A 27,841-nucleotide genomic window follows, 5' to 3' on the forward strand; every position below is an offset into this window, starting at 1 on the left:
TAAAAATATATCACTAATGTTCCCACAGGAAAGGTGAAAGGGGTAGTTTATGATTTTCACTTGCTGAAAGTCCTGATTTCAGTCAAAATAGAATATTCAAGAACCTTCACCAGGCTTCTCTCCCAGTTCTCATGAGAATCACTTTAGGCAGGGCAAAAAGGCACTCCCTGTGACCTCTCTCCCTAAGGACTGCAACAGCCGCAACATAAGATACAAGACAAACTATGCCAAAAATAAGGATCGTGTAGAAAATAAATAAAGGGCAACGAGATGCAGTAGACGAAAAATGGTTTCACCAATGAGCTGCATGCTATGGTATATTTGCTGACTACAGTAGAACTGGATGACGTTGTGTACGTTCAAGCTTAGACAAGTTAAACATTCTATTCAGAAAATGTGAAAAATGACACATTTTACATTCAGTTGACTGATTTGTGCTAATTTGGCTTGCTCTCAAAAGTTTAGACGCATGTGAATGAATCGACACTTCGGAAAACAGTGAAAAGTGACCAAAAGTGCCTTAGAGATAGAAAATGTAAAAAGCAACAAGCCCTGATTCATGTGCATTTACTTATGTATGTTTCCAAACCTGGGCTGAAACGGGGAGAGACCATACATGGCATCTTTATCCCCAGCGTGGACAGAGCAGATTAGTGGAGCGGAGAGACGGGGTGTTCTAATAGACCTCCCTCAGCCCCCCCCCCCCCCCTCCCCCAACCCTCAGATAAGAGGGGGCAGAACTATTTCACTTTGGCCATTTCTGAAACTCGACCCACTGGAGTGGGATGGGAGGAAAGCATTTCTCTCTTTTTTGGACATTGAAGATTGAGACTCATTTGGAGCTGCTCCCTCACTTTCTTGTTCTCTCTCTGTCTCTCCCCCCCTCTCTGTGGCTATTTAGGGGTCAATGTTTGTGTCTGTTCACTTACGTAGCACTGGGGCCAGGGAAAGTTTAGAGGAAACAGGGACCTGCGGGGAGAAAATCAGGACTTTATCAAGAATAATAAGAACCAAAGCACAGACAAAATACATCTAAATTAAGAAGAAGAGAACACAAGGGCTTCCTCTCCTTTTTCTGCTTGGAACCATGTACATCCATACCTCAAGTGAGTGAGTGAAGTGGGGGGGGAGGGGGCACTTTTATCACAACACCTCGGCACAGGTGCTACTACCTGGGCGTTAAGGTGTGGGGAGCACCATGAGGAAAATGCTGTTGGGTTGGGGGCTGATGCTGACGGCTGGGGTAATGGGGGCTAGCGTAGTGGGTGCTAGTGGAGGAGGAGGAGGTGGTAGAGGGCAGAGGCGCAGAGGAGAAAAGCGCAGGGGGCTCCATCGTGTCCAGCACGGCCACTGCAGCTACACCTTCATCCTACCAGAGATGGAGCGCTGTCAGGCCAGCCCGGTCCAATACGGCAGCACCAACATGGTTCAAAGGGACAAACCACCCCCTGCAGAGAGTGACTGGTCTGCACAGAAATTGCAGCACCTGGAGACGGCCATGGAGAACAACACGCAGTGGCTGCAGAAGGTAAGAGCTGATACCTGTACTTTTTATTTTTCCTTTATTTAACTAGGCAAGTCCGTTAAGAACAAATTCTTATTTACAATGACGGCCTACCCCAGCCAACACTGGGCCAATTGTGCACTGAGAAGCAGTGCCTTAGACCGCTGCGCCAATCGGGAGCCAAATATATGGTTCTGATATTGTGGGTTTAGAAAGAGGGAGCAAGAGCAAAGCAAAGAGCAGTGGTCCTCAGTGAGCAATGGTGAATGTAGACCACACGCAAGTTTCCCTTGTTTAGTTCTTACTTAACTGATCGCATAAAACATTAACTTCTAACTGGTGTTTTGGCAGTGGTGGAACCAATGGCAAATTGAGCAAATCGAAGTATTTTCTTCCCATGCGTAATGCAAGACATTATCGCTGGGATATGAAGTAACAACAGGGCTTAGCCTATGTAAAAAGGGTTAAAAAAAACATGAAGTGTATGTAAGCCTGTGTTAATATATGTTTAAAATTATTAAAAGACAAACAAGTGATTGTGATTGTGTTGAATTGTGTTTGGGAAATAAATATATACATGGTTTTTACAACGGTAGTGGTAATATTTCACTTAATACAGACATGTGTAGGCAGCTTAACTTAACCTGTCCCTTGGCTCAACTTACCCCATGCCTGAGGTGAGTTGTGCCAAGAGACCACTTTTGTTGTACAAGCTATGTTTTCAAAACTGTAATGTTTACATGAATTCTGATTATTTCCAGGTACACACAACATCATGAAATATATAGTGCATTCTAAAGGATGGCGTTCAGGCCATACTCCATTTTAGAATAGGGCTGTAAACGTAACAAAATGTGAAAAAAGTCAGGGGGTCTGAATACTTATTATATGTCCCTTAACGGAGTGATGCTTAACGTAAAAGAGGCTTAACTTACCCCACTCTCCCCTACGGTCTACATTCATCATCATTACAATGCTGCACAAGAATAACAGTGATAATTAAGCCTGAACAATGTGCCCATTTTTTGTTACGGTGCTGCTTTTAAATCCCAGGAGAATTACTTTAATGAACCAAATGAACGTTTCATTATTTCCACTATAATTGGCCCTATAAATTCTAACTGTGCTCAACCAATAGGAAACCGACCCAGAAGAAGAAATGGAAATTAATTGCTTTGAAATACCTCAGTTCTAATCTATATTCTGGAGTGTGAACACCAGTTCAATTTGATTTATTGGGATTATGCTTATGGGGATTCATCGAACAAATGATGAAAATAAGAATAAAGTGTGTGTGTGTGTGTGTGTGTGTGTGTGTGTGTGTGTGTGTGTGTGTGTGTGTGTGTGTGTGTGTGTGTGTGTGTGTGTGTGTGTGTGTGTGTGCAAATCGACTGTGTGCGTTGTACCTCCCACTTCGATAAAAACATGCAACGGGTCAAGTAAAAGAGCTCAAGACTGCCTCACCTCAACAGGAGAGAGGAGGATGACCCTTGACCTTCTGGGTTTACAGAGGTCAGTTTACCATATCAAATCACTACAGAAAATGTAGGTATTTTACCCAACCTTCAACAAAAAAAATGTACAGTTGCATTTGACTTTTTCCTACTGAATATTCTAACTCTCTGAATGCATCAGTGTTTGTGGAGAATAATATTCAATTGACATGTTTCCTTGTAAACACCAGTAAGTGAGGCAGTTAACAGCAGGTTGTTTAGCTTGCTGCCAAATGACTGACATCAAATGAGGCTCTCATTCAGCCTGGTATGGACAGAGTGGAGTCACCCTTTGATGTGGCAGAGTGCCCTTTCCCTGATAGCCAGCACCAATCACTGGCTACAGAAAGTGTAGATCGGCTCCAAAGAATGGGGAGAGAGAGAATGGAGAAGGCAGAAGCCATTTGAAGTTTCAGCTTTTTTTTATGGCTGTGGTCCAAAGGCTTCTCTGGAAAAGAGCTCTGCCACCATCAAAGACACAGGGATCAGTGATTGTATGTCCTATTTGAAAGAGCTTAAGATATGGTCGGGCCCCAGGTTGTACTGAGTGAAAATTCTGCCACTTGCCAAGGGGGGGGGGGGGGCACATTTGGGGGGCGCAGGCCTCACAATTAGAAAATAAATACAAATATTTAACTAGGCAAGTCAGTTAAGAACTCATTCTTCTTTACAATGACAGCCTACTCCGGCCAAACGACACTGGGCCAATTGTGCACGGCCCTACAGACGGTTGTGATTCTAGTACTGAGATGCAGTGCCGTTGCGCCACTCGGGATGCTCACCACTTCATATGATTAGGGCTTTCTAGTGACATACTGTAGTGGAACCATAAACTTTCAATATGAACATGGATATGCTTGCTACTTTGCACCTGCTGATTTCCCTGTGCTTCATTATAAATTACAATGCTTTTTAGAGTGTTGGGCCAGTAACCGAAAGGTTGCTAGATCGAATCCCCGAGCTGAAAATGTACAAATCTGGTGTTCTGCCCCTGAACAAGGCAGTTAACCCACTATTCCTAGGCCGTCATTGTAAATAAGAATGTATTCTTAACTGACTTCCCTCGTTAAATAAAGGTTACATTTTTTAATGGGACCACACACCATGCTATTTTAGACATTCCCTAATGTTTTCACAAAACAAGACGGTCCTTAATTAACCAGTTGAGCTGACAGCCCTGTTTCGCAATGGCTTTAGTCATCAATCTAGCAAGAGGGCAATATTTCATTCATGTAGTAGTGCCCCCTCCCCCACTAGAAATATATGACCTTTGGCTTTCACTTGGAATTGTTTATTTACAGTGCATTCAGAAAGTATTCAGACCCCTCAACTTTTTCAACATTTTGTTACGTTGCAGCCTTGTTCTAAAATGTTTTGAAGTCTTTTTTTCCCCTCATCAATCTACACACAATACCCCATAAAACAGATTTTAGTATTTGTTAGCAAATTTATAAAAAATACAAACCTGAAATATCAAGCTTGGCACACCTGTATTTGAGGAGTTACTCCCATCCTTCTCTGTAGATGGGGAGTGTCGCTGCACAGCTATTTTCAGGTCTCTCCAGAGATTTTAGATCGGGTTCAAGTTTGGGCTCTGACTGGGCCACTCAAGGATATTCAGAGACTTGCGCCACTCCTGCGCTGTCTTGGCTGTGTGCTTAGTGTCGTTGTCCTGTCTGAGGTACTGAGCGCTCTGGAGCAGGTTTTCATCAAAGATCTCTCTACTTTGCTCCGTTCATCTTTCCCTCGATCCTGACTAGTCTCCCAGTCGCTGCCGCTGAAAAACATCCACGCAGCATGATGCTGCCACCACCGTGCTTCTCCGTAGGGATGGTGCCTGTTTTCCTCCAGTTGTGAATCTTGGCATTCAGGCCAAAGAGTTCAATCTTGGTTTCATCAATTGACAGAATCTTGTTCTCATGATCTGAGCGGGCTGTCATGTGCCTTTTACTGAGGAGTGGCTTCTGCCTGGCCACTCGACCATAAAGGCCTGCTTGGTGGAGTCCTGTAGAGATGGTTGTCCTTCTGGAAAGTTTCTTGGTCACCTCCCTCAGTTTGGCCGGGTGGACAGCTCTAGGAAGAGTCTTGGTGGTTCCAAACTTTTAAGAAAGCTGGAGGCCACTGTGTTTTTGGGGACCTTTGTACCCTTCCGCAGATCTGTGCATCGACACAATCCTGTCTCGGAGCTCTACGGACAATACCTTCGACCCCATGGCTTGCTTTTTGCTCTGACATGCACTGTCAACTGTGGGATATTTTATAGACAGGTGTGTGCCTTTCCAAATCATGTCCAATCAATTGAATTTAACACAGTTGGACCCAATCAAGTTGTAGAAACATCTCAAGGATGATCAATTGAAACAGGATGCACCTGAGCTCAATTTTTAGTCTCATAGCAAAGGGTCTAAATACTTATGTAAATAAGCTATTTCTGTATTTAAACTTTTATACATTTGCAAAAATGGCTAAAACCCTGTTTTCACTTTGTTATTATGGGGTATTGTGTGTAAATTGATGAGGGGAAAAATGTGATTTAATCCATTTTAGAGTAACGCTGTAACGTAACAAAATGTGGAAAAGGTGAAGGGGTCTGAATATTTTCTGAATGCACTGTATAGTTATCTGGTTTAGGAACATCCACTCAAAATATTACACCTTTACTATTTACCAAACATATCATGACATTAGTGAAAGTCAAAATGTGTTAAATTAATGAATGTCTAAATCAACATTTGGGCCATTTAAATAGTGTGCATCCCTCCTACAGACAATGGTAGAAGGGATATGTAAAGGTATAGATGTAGTTGTTCTGAGCATGTTCGATGTGTCTACCTCCAACATAATACAAATGTTTGACTTCCACACAAAATTACTTCTTTATTTATTTCAGGTTTAAGGAAGTGTGTAGTTGCATTCTTTATCTTAGAGCTCTGAACATAATATATTGAGATCCGCTTGCTCAAGACAAATTCAGCAATTGCTTTGCCATGTCTGTGCCACGAAGCAGTCGAGCTGGATAAATGTTTTTCTAAGGACCGCCCCTTTGACGTAAAGTTGCAGTGAAGTGATAGAAACGGATGGAGGGATGCAGCCAACCTTCAGAGGGAGGCAAAAACAAGTTAATTCGACATAGGACATTTACATGGTCCTAGGAAGGTATGGATTGCTGTTTTCTGACTTATAACATTGTGGGAAATCAATCAAAAAAGTAATGTAAACATATACACTACCAGTTAAAAGTTTGGACACACCTACTCCTTCAAGGGTTTTTCTTTATTTGTACTATTTTCTACATTGTAGAATAATAGTGAAGACATCCAAATTATGAAATAACACATATGGACACGTTTGTTAAACAAATCTAAATATATGTTATATTTGAGACTCTTCAAAGTAGCCACCCATTGCCTTGATGACACTTTTCCAAAGGTCTTGAAGGAGTTCCCACATATGCTGAGCACTTGTTGGCTGCTTGTGGAGGCCAGGTCATCTGATGCCCTTATACAGCCTGGATGTGTGTTGGGTCATTGTCCTGTTGAAAAACAAATGATATTCTCACTAAGCGCAAACCAGATTGGATGGCGTATCGCAGCAGAATACTGTGGTAGCCATGCTGGTTAAGTGTGCCTTGAAATCTAAATAAATCAGTGTCACCAGCAAAGACACCCCCATACCATCATATCTTCTCCTCCATGCTTCACGGTGGGAACCACACATTCGAGATTATCCGTGCACCTGCTCTATGTCTCACAAAGATACATCGCATATTTGGTTTCATCAGACCAAAGAACAGATTTCCACCAGTCTAATGTCCATTGCTCGTGTTTCTTGGCGCAAGCAAGTCTCTTCTTCTTATTGGTGTCCTTTAGTAGTGCTTTCTTTGCAGCAATTCGACCATGAAGGCCTGATTCATACAGTTTCCTCTAAACAATTGATGTTGAGATGTGTCTGTTACTTGAACTCTGAAGCATTTATTTGGGCTGCAATCTGCAGTTAACTCTAATTAACTTATCCTCTGCAGTAGAGGTAACTCTGGGTCTTCCTTTCCTGTGGTGGTCCTCATGAGAGCCAGTTAACTGTAATGAACTTATCCTCGGCAGTAGAGGTAACTCTGGGTCTTCCTTTCCTGTGGCGGTCCTCATGAGAGCCAGTTTCATCATAGCGCTTGATGGTTTTTGCGACTGCACAAATTTTCCACATTGACTGACCTACATGTCTTAAAATAATTATGGACTGTCGATTCTCTTTGCTTATTTGAGCTGTTCTTGCCATAATATGGACTTGGTATTCTCCCAAATCTTCTGTATACCACCCCTACCTTGTCACAAAACTTATAATTGGCTCAAACATATTAAGAAGGAAGGAAATTCCACAAATTAACTTAAATGCATTCCAGGTGACTACCTCATGAAGCTGGTTGAGAGAATGCCAAGTGTGCAAAGCTGTCATAAAGGCAAAGGGTGGCTACTTTGAAGAATCTAAAATCTATTTTGATTTGCTTAAAGCTTTTTTTGTTACTACATGATTCCATGTGTGTTATTTCATAGTTTTAATGTCTTCACTATTATTCTACAATTTAGAAAATAGTACAAATAAAGAAAAACCCTTGAATGAGGAGGTGTGTCCAAACTTTTGACTGGTACTGTACGTATTTTTAAAAGTAATTATAGTGCCCAATTGCAGGTACTGACAGCTTAAAGTTAATTTCTTTACACAAATCTTATGGGTTTGGAGTTTGTTGGCAAACCCCTGAACGATCTCGCTCTCTTTCCATCTTGCTTTTGGAGAAGAGCACCCACAAACTTTGAAGCAGAAAGAAATCTAGAAACCAAAGTTGTAAAGTAATAATTACTACTACAGAATAATTTTTATTTGACCTTTATTTAACCAGGCAAGTCAGTTAAGAACACATTCATATTTTCACTGATGGCCTGGGAACAGTGTGTTAACCGCCTGTTCAGGGCAGAACAACAGATTTGTACCTTGTCAGCTCGGGGGTTTGAACTCGCAACCTTCCGGTTACTAGTCCAACGCTCTAACCACTAGGCTACGCTGCCGCCCCAAATCAAGTGCTTAGATAATCAGTGTGCTGAACCAGAAGATAATTGGGAGTCTTTTCCCTTGATGTTGTGAACGAAGAGTTAGCTAGCTGAGTTCTATGCCTGTCTTGATAAATAACTAATGTGTACATAATATTTAGGATCTAAAACCAGTAAGGATATTTACATAAGCATGAATGCTTTTGATATTGATGATCATTTCGCAGTTTACAGAGGCTCGTCATCTGCAGCTTCTACAATCCTCATCATCACCTTATCTCTTATCTCTACTGGTACATCGTGGTAGGAACTGAACTGAACTGAGAAAAATGAGTGCACTCACATTTCATTTTTATTGGGTACCCAGTTTATTATTTTGTACGATCGTTTTGGACAAAACTGTAATTGTTGTGAATGAATGGTTGTTGCGGTTGTGATACTTTGTTGTGCATTGAACTTTGAACATAAGAAAAGAGCAAATACAAACTATTTCAATAATAGATCAACTTCAACTTCAAACGTATATCGCTGAATCCTTGTAGTATTCTTCCTGCACAGATTATCTGTTTGAGGATACCTTGCCAACGTCCCAGCGCCGTCATTCTTTATAGTGTACTTCAAACAGATTCTACCAATCTCTATCTGACAGCTCTAATAATACTTAATAGCAATGATTCTTTGAATACGCAGAGTTTCTCCTCCTATAATACTGCATTAACAAGTCCCTGAAGCCTTAGTTAATAGATTTTTGTCTCTCGGTTCTCACTGGTTTCATTTCCCTGCAGGGAGTGAATTGGAGTGATTATTAAAAATGGGAGGAAATGTTGGGAATAGTTTGAGAATGTTTTCACTGCAGGCTGTGAAGGGCATGGAGAGGGGAGTGCGTTTTGCAGTGTCTTTAACGACCTCGTAAAGGCCTTTGTCACGGGACTCCCCTCTAACGCCAGATCTCAGATCAGCCTCCGCTGATTACCAGCTTATCAATCGGAAGGATCTGACTTCTGCAGAAACGCATCAAAAGCTCTTACAGCTTTAATTTGCCACATGTTTGATGACGAGAACCCCTTGTTCAAAGCCTCATACGAAGTGCCATGCCCTCGACAATATGTGGAGTTCATTCTGGGAAAAGAATGAAGTCCTAGAGGAATTCTGCTGTAGTTTGTGTCATTTGAACAGTTTGAGAGGCTGAAAAACCCTACAGTAACGTCTCCATAATGGAAATTCAATCCCGGAGAAAAAGTTAAGAAGCTTGCTTTCCATGTGGCATTGTCAGACAACATTAAAGAAAGAGTGCGCAGATGGTGAAATACATATGATATGTAACAGTACGCCAACATTGTACAGCATTTGACTTTAAAAGTCTGCCCTTGCGGTTTGTTTGAATCCTAGCCTTAATCCAGTGTGTGCCAACGTCACAGTCATAACCAGACGTTGGCTGAATTTCGACTAATTGGTATTTTGGCCAATCAGATCAGCTTTGAGAAAGATCTGATGTGGAAAGATCAATGTGATTGGTCAAAAGACCAATTAGTGTAAAAAACATCAGAATTGGGCTGCCTGTTGCAGCCTGTTTGTGTACATTGGGTTGGCTCAGATCAGTGGAGGAGGCCTCCGTGTGCTAAATAAACATTTTCTCCCATGATTATCATTCTTGAGGAAGTGTCTCAGAAATCTCCAAGACCGCGATGGTCGAGGGGGGCTGCACTCTCAGAGTTGTCGCCTGCAACGACATCAGTCAACATTGGAGTGGAAGGAACCATCCCCACTATCGGTCTCCCAGACAGTGATAAGGACGTCTCTTAACTCCCTCGTAAATCGTTGGCTTGTGTGTTGCTTCTGTCTCCGTTCCAACTGGTTTATGTTGGAACTATGACCGACTGAGCCAGGCTGGAGCTTCTACGCCTCTAAAGTCAGATCGATGTTAATGCATATGTGACTGTATCAATGAAAGTACTGTAAAATGGTGATACAATACTGTCTGTAACTGTCTGTTCATTGCTCAAAACTAAGCTGTATCTTCTGTTTCTCGTGTACGCTGGCAAGAATGAGGGTTTATCCATGCTGCCTGGCCTTGCCTTATGTCTTTCTGCTTTGTAAAGTCCTTTAGCTTCTAAACAATGCTAACAAAAAGCCAAATACATTAGCAAACCCTGTGTCCACTGGTTCACTAATCAACCAACAGATTTCCCATTGTACGAAAATACTTACAAGATGAATTTGTCAGTTGGCCTTTCCTATAAGAAAGGTTATTGAAGGAAGCAGTTGGCAGAAACAAAAACATCCCCAGGACAAAAAAAACATCACTTTCCCATTATTTCCTTGACAGCAACGTCGAGGACTTGGAAGCAGACAGGGCCTGACATAGCTCTACCAGAATCTGATCCGAAATCAGATATATTAGCTCTTAATCAAGCACGTAATCTGGAGTCTATGCCTATATTGCCTGGAGATCACATGTAAATGATGTAAGGCAAGAGGCACAGTAGCAGGCTGGGTACCATAAGGACGGCTTGGAACAGAGCTCAAGGTAAACCTGTCAGTATGTTTGATGCCAGCTCCCTACACAGACACAAACTTGGTTTGTTGCTCAGATTTAAAAGTTAGACTTTGGTCAGTGTGTAGTTTACCTGCTATTACTTATTCCCTTTTAGAGGAGCTGAGGTTGGTAGACACAAACTGTGTTTGCTGCTTGGATTTAAAAGTTAGACGCTGCTCAGAGTATAGTTTTAACTGGTATTCCTTATTGCCTGTTTGAGGGTGCCAAGTGACACCCACTCCAAGTGACTCTGACACGACTTCCAAGGATGTGTGACGTACATGTGGGGGTTGGTAGCCCAAAGGCAGACAGTGTTAGCTGTAAATATACCTGTGTCATGTTAATAGGTGCCATGCTAATGGATCTGACACCATGGTTGCATCCCAAATGGAACACTGTTCTTTAATAGTGCACTACTTTTGATCAGAGCCCATCGAAGTGCACTATGTAAGGAATAGGGTGCCATTTGGGACGCATCCCGTGGCTCAGAATAAAATTAGTGAGGATTCAACTACCAGTAAAACGGTGCGTCTGCCAAACAGTGAGGGTCTGGCATCCAATCAGACTTTGACAACGATACTAATATTTAATCATTCATCAGAGTAATGCAAACGCACTTGCTCTTGGATAGATTCTCGTTTCGTTTCATGAAGACAATCTATCAACCACTGCTTTGCCAGGTACAATAAATACAAATGTTATTATGTTAGTGTCATTTTTTTTTATGTTACAGTTTGATCCATTGTTGGTGAAAGACCATCAGCAAGCCTATTTCCTACTGGAAACTCCTATACTAGGAGGCTCTGGCCAAAGGGAACAACTATAGTTGTTTTCTGTTAATGTATTTCTCCAGTGTGTCCCTGCATGTGATATTTATGGATGGTGTACTGCAGTACTGTTTGTTCTCTACAAAGTTCAGGGCAATTTTGATTTTGAGAATGCGTTGTAGGAGAAATTTCTGAATTCCAAATGACTCTGTTGAGAGTTCAAACTGCACATTACTGTGATATTGTGAAGCATTAGATGGATTCAAATAGCTGTTTTTACAAGACATGAAACTGTGGTTGAAGAAAAGTAAAGAACACATGAACTGAACACCATCATTTGGCCATTACTGTAGCAAAACATTCTTCCAGGGCTTTTAATAACAAATATGTGCAGAGTTTCTTTCCAAAATGCTATAAACTAAGTGGCCAGTTAATTAGGTACACCACCCCAATCACAAAAAATGGTTAGCTCCTACAGACATTGAGTCATGTGGCCACGTGAGGCATCGAGGCATTCAGTTACTGTTCGATTGAATGTTAGAATGGACAAAAACGAGTGACCTAATCGACTTTGATCGTCGGTGCCAGGCGCACCGGTTCCAGTATCTCTGAAATGGTTGGTCTCCTGGGCTCCTGGGAGATTGGCAAGAATTGTGCAAACTAACAGGCGGCTCAAAACAGTGGAGTGCAGAATGGCATGTCGGAACACACAACTCCCCGGTCCGTGTCACGTATGGGCTATTGCAGGAGACGTCCCACTTCTATCAGCTAAAAACAAGAAGAAGCGGCTCCAGTGGGCACGCGATCACCAACACTGAACAATTGAGTGGAAAAAAATGGCCTGGTCCAACGAATCCTGATTCCGTATGTGTCATGCTGATGGCAGAGTCAGGATTTGCCGCCCGATGCTGTCTGGTGTCAACGGTACAGGCTGGTGGCAGTGGTGTAAGGGTGTGGGGAATGTTTTCCTGGCACACGTTAGGTCCCTTGATACCAATTGAGCAACAGTTCCATTCCCAGGAGAATTCAGGTTGTTCTGGAGGCAAAGGGGCGTCCGACATGGTGCTAGATGAGAGTACCTAATAAACTGTACACGGAGTGTATATACATTTTCAGAAATGTTGGTAAATTAGCTTTTGTTGTTAAAAGAACTAATGAAAAAGGTTGGTTTGTTTTTTCACCATCTAATTATGGCATGGGCTTGTTCAATGACAGGCATGTATTTGTTTGAATCTATCACTTGGAGGTTTTATTTTTAGAGAGACTAATGATATTTCTTTGGCAAAACCCTATATATCTGCCTCGCTCTCAGAAAAATAAGTAGTACTGCTAGGTTTTACAGAGTCAAATGTAAAAAATAAAATCAATAAAAAACGATATATTTGTGACATCAATAAAAAAAAAATGTCAAAACAGTAATATGAGATTTGTACATAAAACATTTACATTTGCCATTTTAGTCATTTAGCAGACGCTCTTATCAAGGGCGACTTACAGTTACAGTGCATTTATCTTAAGATATCTAGATGAGACTACCACAGAGTCAAATAAACAAGTTACATCAAAAAGGATCATAGCTTTCACCTGGATTCACCTGGTCAGTCTATGTCATGGAAAATGCAGGTGTTCTTAATGTTTTGTATAGTATTTGGCAAAATAATATATATATATATACAGTACCAGTCAAAGGTTTGGACACACCTACTCATTAAAGGGCTTCTACATTGTAGAAAAATAGTGAAGACATCAAAACTATGAAAAAACACATATGGAATCATGTTGTAACCAAAAAACTGTTATATTTTGATTTATTTATTTTAGATTTTATATTGTTCAAAGTAGCCACCCTTTGCCTTGATGACAGCTTTGTAACACTCTTGGCATTCTCTCAACCAGCTTCACCTGGAATGCTTTTCCAACCTTCCTGAAGGACTTCCCACATATGCTGAGCACTTTTTGGCTGATTTTCCTTCACTCTCTGGTCCAACTCATCCCAAAACCATTGATTGTGGTGATTGTAGAGGCCAGATCATCTGATCAATCAATCAATCAAATGTATTCATAAAGTCCTTCTTACATCAGTAGATGTCAAAGTGCTGTACAGAAACCCAGCCTAAAACCCCAAACAGCAAGCAATGCAGATGTAAAAGCACAGTGGCTAGGAGAAACTGCCTAGAAAGGCACCTAGGAAGAAACCTAGAGAGGAACCAGGCTCTGAGGGATGGCCAGTTTTCTTCTGGCTGTGCTGGGTGGAGATTATAAGAGTACATGGCCATTTAAGGCCAGATTGTTCTTTGAGATGTTCAAAAGTTCATAGATAACCACCAGGGCCAAATAATAAAAACAGTGGTTGTAAAGGGTGCAACAGGTCAGTATCTCAGATATAACTCCATTTCAGTTGGTGTTTCATAGCTGAGCATTCAAAGGTCGAGACAGCAGGTGCAGTAGAGAGAGTCGAAAACAGCAGGTTCGGGACAAGGAAGCACATATGGTGAACTTTGCCAAAGCACAGGCCCCACACCACTAGAGCGATATCAACAGACCACCAACTTACTACCCTGAGACAAGGCTGAGTATAGCCCACGGATATCTCCTCCACCGCACGAGCCCTAGGGGGGCAAAAAAACGGACAGAAAGATCACGTCTGTGACTCAACACACTCAAGTGACGCACCCCTCCAAAGACGGGAGGACATGGAAGAGCACTAGTAATATGGTCAGAGGCAGAGAATCCCAGTGGAGAGAGGGGAGCCGGCCAGGCAGAGACAGCAAGGGCAGTTCATCACTCCAGTGCCTTGCCGTTCACCTTTGCACCCCTGGGCCAGACTACACTCATAGGACCTACTGAAGAGATGGGTCTTCAATAAAGACTGAAAGGTTGAGACCGAGTCTGCGTCTCTCACATGGATAGGCAGACCATTCCATAAAAATGGATCTCTATAGGAGAAAGCCCTGCCTCCAGCTATTTGATTAGAAATTCTAGGGACAATAAGGAGGCCTGAATTTTGTGACCATAGCGTACGTGTAGGGATGTATGGCAGGACCAAATCGGAGAGATAGGTAGGAGAAAGCCCATGTAATGCTTTGTAGGTTAGCAGTAAAACATTGAAATCAGCCTTCACCTTAACAGGAAGCCAATGTAGAGAGGCTAGCACTGGAGTAATGTGATCATATTTTTGGGTTCTAGTCAGGAATCTAGTAGCCGTGTTTAGCACTAACTGAAGTTTATTTAGTGCTTTATCTGGGTAGCCGGGGAGTAGAGCATTGCAGTAGTCTAATCTAGAAATGACAAAAGCATAGATTCGTTTTTCTGCATCATTTTTGGACAAAATGTTTCTGATTTTTGCAATGTTATGGAGATGGAAAAAAGCTGTCCTTGAAATATTATTGATATTGTGGCGTACAGCAGGTCAGCCACCAGACATGTCGAGGCCTGGTGACAGACGGAGTATACATCACGAGGCGAAGGCTCCTTCTGCAGGACGTGCCAGGTCTCGACGGGCTCTCCGGCCAGGACTAATTGGGGCTGATTGGGGATTGGTGAGTAATCAAGGGCTGATTGCTCACCAGCTGTACAACTCCCATGAAGCTGCCAGAAGGGAAGTACACAGGGGAGAGACTGGGGGGAGGGAAGGACTCCGGTATAGTTGGGGACGGTACCAGAGGTACCAGGAGGGAGTTCAGTTTTTGATCCCCACAGGATACAGCAAGACCCGGAGCCCAGAAGACGGTATCCCAGAGAGGGTCTCTTGGGGAAGACCTATTATTTTCGTTTGGACTATTATTTTAATAAACACCTTTGAAACTGAGCTCATCCTACTCTGTCCATGTCTGATCTGTGTAAACGTTTTGACACCAACTCCATGGTCTGCCACAATATGTTCATCAAAAAAGAGATCAGGGTCCAGAGTAACGCCGAGGTCCTTCACAGTTTTAATTGAGATGACTCTACAACAATCAATATTAATTGTCAGATCCAACAGCAGCTCTCTTTGTTTATTGTGACCCAGAACTAGCTTCTCTGTTTTTTCTGAGTTTAAAATTAAAACATTTGCAACCATCCCTCCCTTATGTCTGAAATACAGGCTTCCAGGGGGTTGAGATCAGGTGATTGTGGAGGCCAGGTCATCTGATGCACCACTCCATCACTCTCCTTCTTGGTCAAATAGCCCTTATACAGCCTGGAGGTGTGTTTTGGGTCATTGTCCTGTTGAAAGACAGGACAATGTGGGTAAACCACTATGGGTAAACCAGATGGGATGGCGTATCATTGCAGAATGCAAGTCTTTCTTGAATTCTAAATAAATCACTGACAGTGTCACCAGCAAAGCACCCCCACACCATCACACCTCCTCCTCAATGCATCACGGTGGGAACCACACATACGAAGATCATCCATTCACCTACTCTGCCTCTCACAAAGACACGGCAGTTGAAACCAAAAATCGCAAATTTTGACCAAAGGACAGATTTCCACCATTCTAATGTCCATTGCTTGTGTTTCATGGCCCAAGCAAGTGTCTTCTTATTATTGGTGTCCTTTAGTAGTGCTTTCTTTGCAGCAATTCGACCACTAAAGGCCTGATTCATACAGTCTCCTCTAAACAGTTGATGTTGAGATGTGTCTGTTACTTGAACTCTGAAGCATTTATTTGGGCTGCAATCTGAGGTGCAGTTAACTCTAATGAACTTATCCTCTGCAGCAGAGGTAACTCTGGGTCTTCCTTTCCTGTGGTGGTCCTCATGAGAGCCAGTTTCATCATAGCGCTTTATGGTTTTTGCGACTGCACATGAAGAAACTTTAAAAGTTATGGAAATGTTCCACATTGACTGACCTTAATGTCTTTAAGTAATGATTGAATGTCGTTTCTCTTTGCTTATTTTCTTGACATAATAAGGACTTGGTATGTTACTAAATAGAACTATCTTCTGTATACTAACCCTACCTTGTCACAACACAACTGATTGGCTCAAACGCATTAAGATGGAAATAATTTCCACAAATTAACTTTCAACAAGGCATAACTATTAATTTAAATGCATTCCAGGTGACTACCTCATGAAGCTGGTTGAGAGAATGCCAAGAGTCTCCAAAGCTATCAAGGCAAAGGGTGGCTGCTTTGAAGAATCTCAAATTGTAAATGTATTTTGATTTGTTTAACACTTTTTTGGTTACTACATGATTCCATATGTGTTATTTCATAGTGTTGATGTCTTCACTAATATTCTACAATGTAGAAAATAGTCAAACTAAAGAAAATGCCTTGAATGAGTAGGCGTGTCCAAACTTTTGACTGGTACTGTATATTATACACACCTCAAATATACAAATAAACATTTGAGAATGGTAATATTTTACACACACATGAAGGTACCCATAAGCAATCATTTCTGGTTAAAAAACACAGATGTGAAAAATGTGTGGATGTAACGTTTTAGAAATAAACTTCATGTATTGCTTATAAGATGTCTTTACCATCATGATTCCAAGAAATATATGAGCAATTTGACATCTTCACAAGTATCTGACATTATGTAACAGTAATATGAGTTTAATCAGACTCAAAATTGTTACGCTTGCTCCCGCTCTTCCCGCTGGCGCTCTAGAGCGCAGCATTACGTACTCCTGCCACCATCATTACGCACACCTGCCTTCCCTGTCACGCACATCAGCAATTATTGGACTCACATGGACTCAATCACCTCTGTCATTACCTCCCCTTTATCTGTCTGTTCCCCCGCTCTGTTCCCCGCTTCAGCATTGATTGTCATGTTTCCTTGTATACCCATGTGCTGACGCTGTTCCTGTCTTGTGCTGCCTTTCTGGTTGGTGGTAATGTCGGGTCCTGGGGGCGCCACCGAAGGAACCGGGGGTGCCTAAGCCAGCTCGTCGGCCTGTCACGCCCTAGCTGGCTTGAGAGGTTTCTTGCCCAGGTTGGCTCGGGAAGGCGCCCATCCCACGTCAGGCCTCAGCCGGCTCGCCAGGCTCTCACGCCTCTGCTGGTACGTCAGGTTTTCACACCCTGCCGGCTTGTCCAGCGCCCGTGCCTCGGCCGGCACGTCAGGCTTGCCTAGGTGGGACGCTGGGTGGCGCCCCTAGAGGGGACGGGACAATCACGCCTGCTCCCGTTCTTCCCCCCTGGGGCTCAGACTCCCCAGCATTAAGCACTCCTGCCACCATCATTATGCACACCTGCTTTCCCCTGTCACGTTCATCAATGATTATTGGACTCACCTGGACTCAATCACCTCTGTCATTACCTCCCCTATATCTGTCTGTTCCCCCACTCTGTTCCACGATTCATCATTTGTCCTTGTATACCCGTGTGCTGACGCTGTTCCTGTCTTGTTTCATGTCTGTTCCTATTAAATGTTTGACTCCCCGTACCTGCATCTCTACTCCAGCGTCGGGCTTTACAGTTTTCACTCTGCCAGGCTACCAGGAGCATGGTATCCTCTGATTTATTTACCACAAATACTATGTTGTAGTTCAGACCATTTCTGGATCTGTACTCTTTTCAAAGATAATGGTGTTTCTCATAAACTCTAACAACCCCTCACTCTTTTCACTCTTTAGGCTCTCTTCCATTGAAGTTTACTCAGTCTTAGCCTTCGCCTTAGCAGTGTCTATTAAACATTGTGCGTTAGCTTAGGGAGAGGAATCTTTGCACTTGCACTATAGCACTGCACTTTCCCTTTACACAGGGTCAGCTCTCTCCTTGCGATTGGTCACAGCATGATTTCAATTGCTAAGTAAACATGGTTTGCTTCCAGCTGACTTGTAACTTTGATAATGATAATTAAGGCTGGAATCTGGTTCAGTCAAATATGGTCTTAACCCTCCACCTCATTATAAGTTATTCAAAGTGAAGGGGAAAAATGAAACCGTTTTGGGGTACTGTTTGCTTTGCTCTTAGTTTCTCCTCTAAACAAACCGAGATTGTAGTGGTGGTGTCTTCAGTGTGTCTCGTCATAACATTTTAACATACTCTTTTTCCTATGATTGTTGATTTGTTAGTGACTGTCACGCTCTGACCGTAGAGATATTTTTATTCTCTATGTTTGGTTGGTCAAGGTGTGGTTGGTCTTAGTGGCCTGTATAGCCTTAGTAAGCGTCACGTTTGTTTTTGTTGGTTCTTGTTTTGTTGGCGACATTTATAATAAAGTAAAACGTACGCTCACCACGCCGCACCTTGGTCCGGTCATTTCCACGAAGACTGTGATCGTGACAGTGACACTCTTCGTAATGAAGAGGTGCGCCTCAACAAAAACAAACAATGGAGAAGAGGATGTGTAATGCCTTTATGTCCGTACATATTTTTTAAATAGATATTTTGGTAACACTTTACCTCATAGGGACAGGCCTGAATACTGCCCCTTCTGGAGGAATTCGGCACCCATATAAACCATGATAAATTTTTGTCAAAAGTTGCTAATATATGCAATTAAAAATTGTTATCGAATAGGAAACACTCTAAAGCTTATAAAACCGTTTAAATTTGGTCTCTAGCTAAAGCAGAAGTCTCAGGGCATGCATTCTCCCAAAGTCTCTCTTGTAATGGGAAAAGTTGCCATCACTTTGACGTCATTGTATACACACTTCCCAAACAGCTATAACCATGGAAACACGTTCTATGTCTTCAGCGTGAAGCCTGCTTTCGATGAGGCGTGTAACTGTGAGAATCGCGTGCTCACGAGACGTTCAGCGTGACCAAACGTCCCGGTGACGCAAAAAAAAAGTTTCACCAATGGGAGATTGGATATTTCTCTCTTTCTCCCAGGACAGACTGAACAACGTGTGCTAATCTGTTCGCCCTCACGATTGCTGTAGACCTTTATAACATGCTAAGGCTTAATTATAAACATAGTTTGACAAGTTTACTCGAAATATAATGTATACTTTCGACGTTTTGGTGCGCAGCCACTTGAAATTTGCATACATTTCGACCGAAAAGTGTCTAGTTTGAGAACGGAAAGACACAGACTTGCAAACTGAACGCTAACTTGGTGAGTATTAACCCTTCCACGTCTTCTGAAGCAAGAACAGCCATGGTAAGGGAATATTTACGTCTTCATTTTGGGTTTCTGCCGACTCCATGATAGAGGAGTCAGCATGCTAAATGAGAGCGCCGACTCTCTATTATAGCCTAGTAAACGCCAAATGTAACGTTAAAAATAATTGTAACATAGCAATTGCATTTAGAAGAAGTTTATCTTGCCATACATATGTAAAACATGCATATTTAGTCAAAGTTTATGATGTGTATTCCTTGTTAGCTGACGTTATCTGCCGGAGCTATTTATTTCTCCTGACATTGCAGTAGCATTTTTTGAACGATGCATAATTGTAAACAGAGATTTATGGATATATATTGCATATTATTGAAAAAAAATGAATGTACTGTGTAACATGTTATATTACTGTCATCTGATGAAGATTTCAAAAGGTTAGTGAAATGATTTTTCTTTTAATCCTGCGTTTGTTGATTGCATATTTTTTCCTACTTGGCTAAGCTAATGAGGTATGTATGCAGTGGTGGTTGGACATAAATATGTGCTATGTTTTCGCCGTAAAACATTTTAGAAATCTGACTGGCTGGGTAGATAAATAACTTCTTTATCTTTCCTTTGAGCCATTTTTCAAGCGATTCTGTGGGGGTTAAATATTTTTAGGATTATTTCTTGCGTTCCCTGCGCCACATTTACAGCTCAGGGGGGGTGGGGCTTGATCCCAAAGGGGATCATGTGGCCCTGAAAGGTTAAAGCCGACAGGTACAGTAAATGTAAAACTTCCAATAAGCATATGTAAGAAACCCCTTGTAATGTCTTACTCCTATTTCATAATGATCCTGACTAAATAACAGCTATTTTCAGTCTATTCAAATATTATTAACCCGATAAGCCTAATAAGACATTGTACGGGTTCATATAAATGCTTATAACAAGTCAGTTTAAAAAGATGTTACTGATCTGTCACTTCTCTATCAGAAATGGTCGAGAATTGCTCAAGAATCTATGTCAGACTGTAAAATGTTCATGCATCAATACACAATGTGCCAATATGACCATACATACTGCAACCATATGCATGACGTGGAAAACATTCAATATAGCCTTTAAGTCTATCCCATCTAATCCATGCAATTGTTATAACAGACATACCAGTCAGCATTTGTATAATATGGATGATTCTCTACAATTCAGAGTAGATCAACATGTGTTGAACAACATGTGTTGAATAACTTGAACAAAATTACAATAAAATCATTCAAAAATGCAATATTTTTCTTTAAAACCTTCTATAAATCCTCTTATTTTACTGCATACTTATCAATGAACGTGATGGATGATTTAATGACTACATCCTCTGATGGTGGGTCATATTTTCAGACCATCTATTACATTCGCTGGATTCTTTTACCTTCGGCAAATAGGATACAGTATATTATGTCTCTGACTGTTTCTTTGAATTTTGGGAATCATTTTACGCTTCACTATATCCGTTCACAACTCTTTGAAGTGCCTTCAACTCTGAGAGGGTCCCAGAATGATAAAGCCATTAGTCATGGCATTTTTTTAACTGAACAAGTTTTATGCTGCAGTAATGCTGCAGTAAATGCTGCATGCCAAGCCATTGGAAGAGCTCTATACGGCAACATTATGGCTCATTAACATATTCCATTCTGTAGGGAAGATTCTCAGGCCAAGAACTAGACTCCAGTCCTTCCTATCATGTTGAATTAGTACGACGTGCATGTGGCTTCAAGGTTAGGCTCCCTTTTAAGATATACTGTCATATTATATGATGAAAGTGCTGTCGAACAAGCACATGCTGTATGATGTGAGATTTATCTATGTCCAAAAGGCCAAGTATTTGTCTCTAACATGGACATGTGTTATCAGCGGCAGAGCTAAAAAGTCAGCCTCTTTTTGATGAAAATGACTTATTTCTATGAGGCTTATTGGCAGGCAAGGAGCTTTCTGTAGCCATGGAAATAGTATGATCAGATGGGGAGTGTTGCAGTGGCGATATCGGAGTTTGAGGGTTGGGGGGGTTGAGGGGTTGGGAACGGGGGCAGATTCACAGTGCATGTGGCAGAGCGCCAGTCTGCTCACAACCATGCAGGGTCTCTAGAGACCCCCTCTCCATACCCTGGAGCCAGGCCAAGCGCCTAAAACATTCCCTTTTTATCACAGAGAACCAACAAGCCTTGTTCAAGCTCTAAAATCCACAGCAAGGTCTCCTCAGCAGGACAGTAGATCGTTGGACAATGAAACCCCATGGCTGATGTTGGCCACACTTTATTTGTGTAGTTCGAATAGCCCATCTGTAGATGCTCTACATACGGTCATACTATCAACAAACTATCTGTTGATAAGCAACTGCTTGCTAAGGTTATGGTTAGGGTTTGGTTTAGACTAAGGGTAATGGTTAAGTTTAGGGTTAGGATAAGGGTTAAGGTTAATAGATAGTTAGTTAGTTGAAATGTTGCTGATAGTCTGTAGATAGACAGATAGTCTACAGATGGACGATACAAATAAAGTGTTACCCTGATTTTAATTAGATAGACAGATCTAGGTTGACTTTGTCCCGTTCCTTGTTGTCAACATGATTTCTATTTCAGTGTGTAATGTAGTGCCACTCTGGGGGAGAGTGCACTTTCCTGAGATGCTATCCAGGCTAATTGAGCATGTTGAATGCGTTCAAGACACAAATCAAGGTAAAACAGAGTAGAGATGTTGGATCTTAATTTGAGCCAGTTTTCTACAGCAGGAAATGTGAATTATTATGTGGATTATAATTAATGGAAATGTCTGTATGGCTTGATACATGTTTCGTTTGTCAAGTCTGACATTTCAGTGTGAAAATGACAAACTTTAGAAGCCTTTTTAAAACTCAAATGCACTACTACTTCGCATGTCCTGCCTTGCAGGGAAATTCTCAGTACCAAAATAGTGATCAAATTAAGAGCCTACATCTGTAGATGGACAGACTCAACAGTACCCGAGTTACAAAATGTTGTTAATCTTAGATGTCCGTCAAATGCCATCTGTGAAAACACATTGACAACGGAGTTTGTTAATAGCTATTATTAATAGTCATGTGGGGGGTATTTATTATCATAGTTAATAAAATAAGTAGGGCTACATGTAACGTCAAATCCCTGTGTTTCAAAAATGAAGTCATCTGTGTGCCAAGTCAAATGGCTTGTAACGGCTCTCGTCGAAAGTGGACCAAAGCGAAGAGTGGACCAAAGCGCAGCGTGGAAAGTGTTTATGATATTTTTAAAATCTTTTTTTAAACACTCAAACAAAAATAACAAAAGTGAAAACGAAAGTGTACAGTTCTGTCAGGTACAGACACTAAACATAAAACAAGAGCCGAGCCCACAAAACCCAAAAGGAAAATGACAACTTATATGTGATCCCCAATCAGAGACAACGATAGACAGCTGCCTCTGATTGGGAACAACACACACACACACACACACACACACACGGCCAAAAACAAAGAAATAGAAAACATAGACTTTCCCACCCGAGTCACACCCTGACCTAACCAAACATAGAGGGGAAAAAAAGGATCTATAAGGTCAGGGCGTGACATGGCTTGAAATAATAGGTCTTTGATTAACAAGATTGATAAGCAGGACCTTTATGTGTTTTGGGTTTGAACTCCATATGCATATACACAGTATCATCCTCTATGGTCAGCTTAAAACCATATCCTCCCAACCAGGGTTTGAGTGTAACTGATTACATTTAATCTGAGTACAATTTTTTTTAACTGTAGTCAGTTACGTTACCAGCAAAAGTACTTGTAATCAGATTACAGATAGTTTCGAAAAACTAGATGATTATTTCTTTGATTACTTTTAAATTTGGCAAGGATGTTTTTGCGAAAAAATACATTGACACCTGTCTGCTTTCTCAATGACATTCAATTCATAATTATAAAAAGGCGGAAGTTTAAGTTTGTTCCACCTGAGCAAGTCTGACCACAAGTCAGAGACAACTATGATGACACACCAAATACGTTTGATGGATCCTCTTTGTCTTCTTCTAATGCCTCTTGAGTAAAGTAATCCAAAAGTAACTGAAAGTAGTCAGATTATGTTACTGAGTTTTGGGTAAACCAAAAGTTACGTTACTGGTTACAATTTTGGACAGTAACTAGTAACTGTAATGGATTACATTCAGAAAGTAACATACCCAACCCTGCCCCCAACCAGGCATTCATATAGTACAGTATGAATGCACCATAGCAAATAATGCCTTTCTCACCCAACCATCACCTACTTCCCTCTTCGGGTAACATTTGCCATGGATGGAAGCTGAGGAGGACAAAGGGGGTGTGCGATTGAAGTACTTTTACACTGGTCTTTGAAACAAGGCACTGTATGCAAGAGACATAGACATAGACAAGGCAATGCACTATATACAGTGCATTCGGAAATAATTCAGACCCCTGGACTTTGTCCACATTTCGTTACATTACAGCCTTATTCTGAAATTGATGAAATTACTTTTTTTCCCTCATCAATCTACACACAATACCCCATAATAACAATGCGAAAAACAGGGTTTTAGACATTTTTGCAAATGTATTAAAAATAAAAAACTGAAATACCTTATTTAAGTATTCGTACCCTTTGCTATGAGACTCGAAATTGAGCTCAGGTGCATCCTGTTTCCATCGATCCTTCTTGAAATGTTTCTATAACTTTATTGGAGTCCACCTGTGGTAAATTCAATTGAATGGACATGATTTGGAAAGGCACACACAGGTCCCACAGTTGACAGTGCATGTCAGAGCAAACACCAAGCCATGAGGTCGAAGGAATTGTCCGTAGAGCTCCGAGATGGGAATGTGAAGAGGCACAGATCTGGGGAAGGGTACCAAAACATTTGGTCGGCATTGACGGTCCCTAAGAACACAGTGGCCTCCATCAATCTTAAATGGAAGAAGTTTGGAACCACCAAGACTTTTCCTAGAGCTGGCTGCCCGGCCAAACTGAGCAATCAGGGGAGAAGGGCCTTGGTCAGGGAGGTGACCAAGAACCCAATGGTCACTCTGACAGACATGGGAGAACCTTCCAGAAGAACAACCATTTCTGCAGTACTCCAGCAATCAGGTCTTTATGGTAGAGTGGCTAGACGGAAGCCACTCCTCAGTAAAAGGCACATGACAGCCCGCTGAGACTTTGCCAAAAGGTACCTAAAGGACTCAGACCATGAGAAACAAGATTATATGGTCTTATGAAACCAAGATTGAACACTTTGTCCTGAATGCCAAGTATGGAGGAAACCTGGCACCATCCCTACGGTGAAGCATGGAGGAAACCTGGCACCATCCCTACGGTGAAGCATGGTGGTGGCAGCATCATGCTTTGAGCATGATTTTCAGCGGCAGGGACTGGGCAACTAATCAGGGTCAAGGGAAAGATGAACGGGTTGAAGTACAGAGAGATCCTTGATGAAAACCTGCACAAGAGTGCTCAGGACCTCCGACTGGGGCGAAGGTTCACCTTCCAACAGGACAACGACCCTAAGCACACAGCCAAGACAACGCAGGAGTGGCTTTGGGACAATTCTCTGAATGTCCTTGTCTGGCCCAGCAAGAGCCCGGACTATAACCCAATTGAACATCTCTGGAGAAACCTATTTAGCTGTGCATCGACGCTCCCCATCCAACCTGACAGAGCTTGAGAGGATCTGCAGAGACGAATGGGAGAACTCCCCAAATATAGGTGTGCCAAGCTTGTAGCTTCATACCCAAGAAGACTTGAGGCTGTAATCGCTGCCAAAGGTGCTTCAACAAAGTACTGAGTAAAGGGTCTGAATACTTATGTAAATGTGATATTTTTAATACATTTGCAAACATTTCTAAAAATATGTTTTTGCTTTGTCATTATGGGGCATTGTGTGTAGATTGGTGAAGGGGAAAAAAATATTTCATCAATTTTAGAATAAGGCTGTAAAGTCACAAAATGTGGAAAAAGTCAAGGGGTCTGAATACTTTCCGAATGCACTGTACATGTTGACAGAGCTAGAGAAAGGGACCTTTAGCTTGCTTGCAGTACCCATTGTTGACTTTGTCCAGCTGGTCCTGATTTGGGCCTGGATGAGTGAGATGTTTGTTGCAGCTTGTTTGTAGGGGATTAGCAACCTCCCCCTGACCCTCCCACATACTCAGAGAGTGTTGCGAGGCTTACACGGTACAGTCATAGTCATTATGTATTTTGGGAATGGACTTGAATGCTGTGTACTCTAAACAGATAATATTCTACATAACAATATGTTTTTGATGACCTGTTATTGTGGGAAGTTTTCAGCTAGAGGATTGTGGATAAGGAAGAATCCACAGTGGTCACTTTTCATCAGGGATTAGATGTTGCTTGGCACCACGTAAAATAAAATGGAAGGTATGTTTAGGTCAATATTAGCATAGCCCACTTCCATACATAAGACCCTAAAGCTTTGTAAACACGCCAGCTCTTCTCAATCATCAGGACATCATTGTATCTTGTGCCTGCCAACTGCCACCTGGTGTGGAGTAACTGTTTTGCCCTTCTTTACTCAAACATCCATGGTAATAAGAAATACCCAAAATAAGAGTTGCTAAAGTAATTTTGAAGGTTGTAGTAGCTTCAGTGGTTGGTCATTGTTTTATTTTCGGTGTGTGGTGGAGGATGATGCACTAGAGTTTAGATAATCATATAAAATTAAAATAAGTTTCACCCAAATTAGGCCTCCACAAAACTCCCACAACTTCATACAATTAGATTCAAACCAGCGTTCAAAAGATGCTGAAACTGCTTCTCTAACTGAGTGATGAAAAAGAGGGACACTAGGAACATTCAACAACATGACTCTCTGTAAAAACGATGCTGTCCTATGAACACAAATTAGAAACCATTATACATAACAATAACATTTACATAACATTGTTGCGGAACACACTTTTAGAGTGACATTTGAAGGCAGACAATGTTTCCGATCCGTCCAACATAAACACATTTGGCTTGTATTGAGGTTAAACTGAGCAATGTTCAGGGGAGTTTTCCGTGCATCTCCCAGATGATACCAAAACATCCACATTGTGGACTTTCAGCAATAAGAATGCTTCATGCTGTGTTTATCAATTGGAATATGTTTGTGCCGCACCCAAGATGGCTCTGTCCGTATTCTATAGCAACATCTTTATCCCATATAATGTAGAACGAGCTGATCTTTGAACCCTATCCATTTTTCTCTCTATGAGACATAAAAAGAGAAGAAAAAATAACACCTTTATGAAACCAGCCATAACACCTTTATGAAACCAGCCATAACACCTTTATGAAACCAGCCATAACACCTTTATGAAACCAGCCATAACACCTTTATGAAACCAGCCATAACACCTTTATGAAACCAGCCATAACACCTTTATGAAACCAGCCATAACACCTTTTGAAACCTGCCATAACACCTTTATGAAACCAGCCATAACACCTTTATGAAACCAGCCATAACACCTTTATGAAACCAGCCATAACACCTTTTGAAACCTGCCATAACACCTTTATGAGTGTTGCAGTATCATTCATAACAATCGTCTTAACACACAGTGCTAAAACAATGATGGCATGTCTGTATTCAGCCATCTCTATGCACTTTTGCCATTGATGTCCTTGTAACGTGTTGAGTAACCTTGCCTGAGACCAGAATAGTTGCGTTAGCTCCACAAACTAATGCAATGGCTTAAGCTCAAGAGAGGCTAACACAGTTTTAACCAAACCAGATATTGGCCATGAAAAGGCCAGAACTTTCCCAGCAAGATAAATGCAGCTCACATTCAGTCCAAAAGTGGGCCAGCAACTACAGGAAGCTGTTCGGGCCACTTACCTCAAGCCAGATCTGGCCCATAGGAAATTGTGAATATCCCACATTCAGACAATATCTGAGCCATATGATGTGCACTGACCCATTTGTGTCACAAAACAACCAGATATGCCCCGCAGACGGTTGCTGTCTGGGCTTATTACTTATAACAAAATATGTCATTGTAGCTGAAGGTATAATGTGTGGTATTGCAATTAGATGATGCAGACAAGGGGTTTAATGTCAAAGCTGGAGGCTTTAATATACTTTGAATTGATACAGTCACGGTCTACAAAATCAAATCAGCATAGCTGTAATTTGAATGACTCTTATGACTCCAATGTTTCTACGTGTCTAAAATACTTCCCTAGATTCCACCATGTCTTCATGAATACCATGAACACATAATGCAACATTCGTTTTTAATCAAGTTCTTGGAATATCCACTCTTCTCCCAATTAATCTGAGGTTTAAGGAAACCCCTTCTTACCACACTTTCTTATCTTTATTAGGAAATGAATTATTCAAATCTATCTAACTTTCCTAGTTTGACGGAGGCCTTCCTCCATGCCACTGGAAATTAATTTAGCAACAGAACCTCAGGCCATTGCTTCAGTCCGTGTTTGGGCTTGTCGT

At 41.6% G+C, this 27,841-nt stretch overlaps 1 protein-coding gene across 1 annotated transcript in view; it reads left to right on the forward strand.

Annotated features, from left to right (window-relative positions):
* The first annotated feature begins 772 nt into the window (after positions 1-772).
* angpt4 (angiopoietin 4) overlaps positions 773-27,841 on the forward strand; it is a 43,223-nt gene continuing 16,154 nt past the window's right edge. Inside the window, exon 1 of the mRNA XM_029682686.2 lies at positions 773-1,528. Coding sequence (XP_029538546.1) covers positions 1,199-1,528 — 330 coding nt within the window. The 5' untranslated portion in view covers positions 773-1,198. The remainder of the gene's footprint in view (positions 1,529-27,841) is intronic.

Source organism: Oncorhynchus nerka, linkage group LG15, assembly GCF_034236695.1.
Source record: "Oncorhynchus nerka isolate Pitt River linkage group LG15, Oner_Uvic_2.0, whole genome shotgun sequence".
Taxonomy (NCBI): domain Eukaryota; kingdom Metazoa; phylum Chordata; class Actinopteri; order Salmoniformes; family Salmonidae; genus Oncorhynchus; species Oncorhynchus nerka.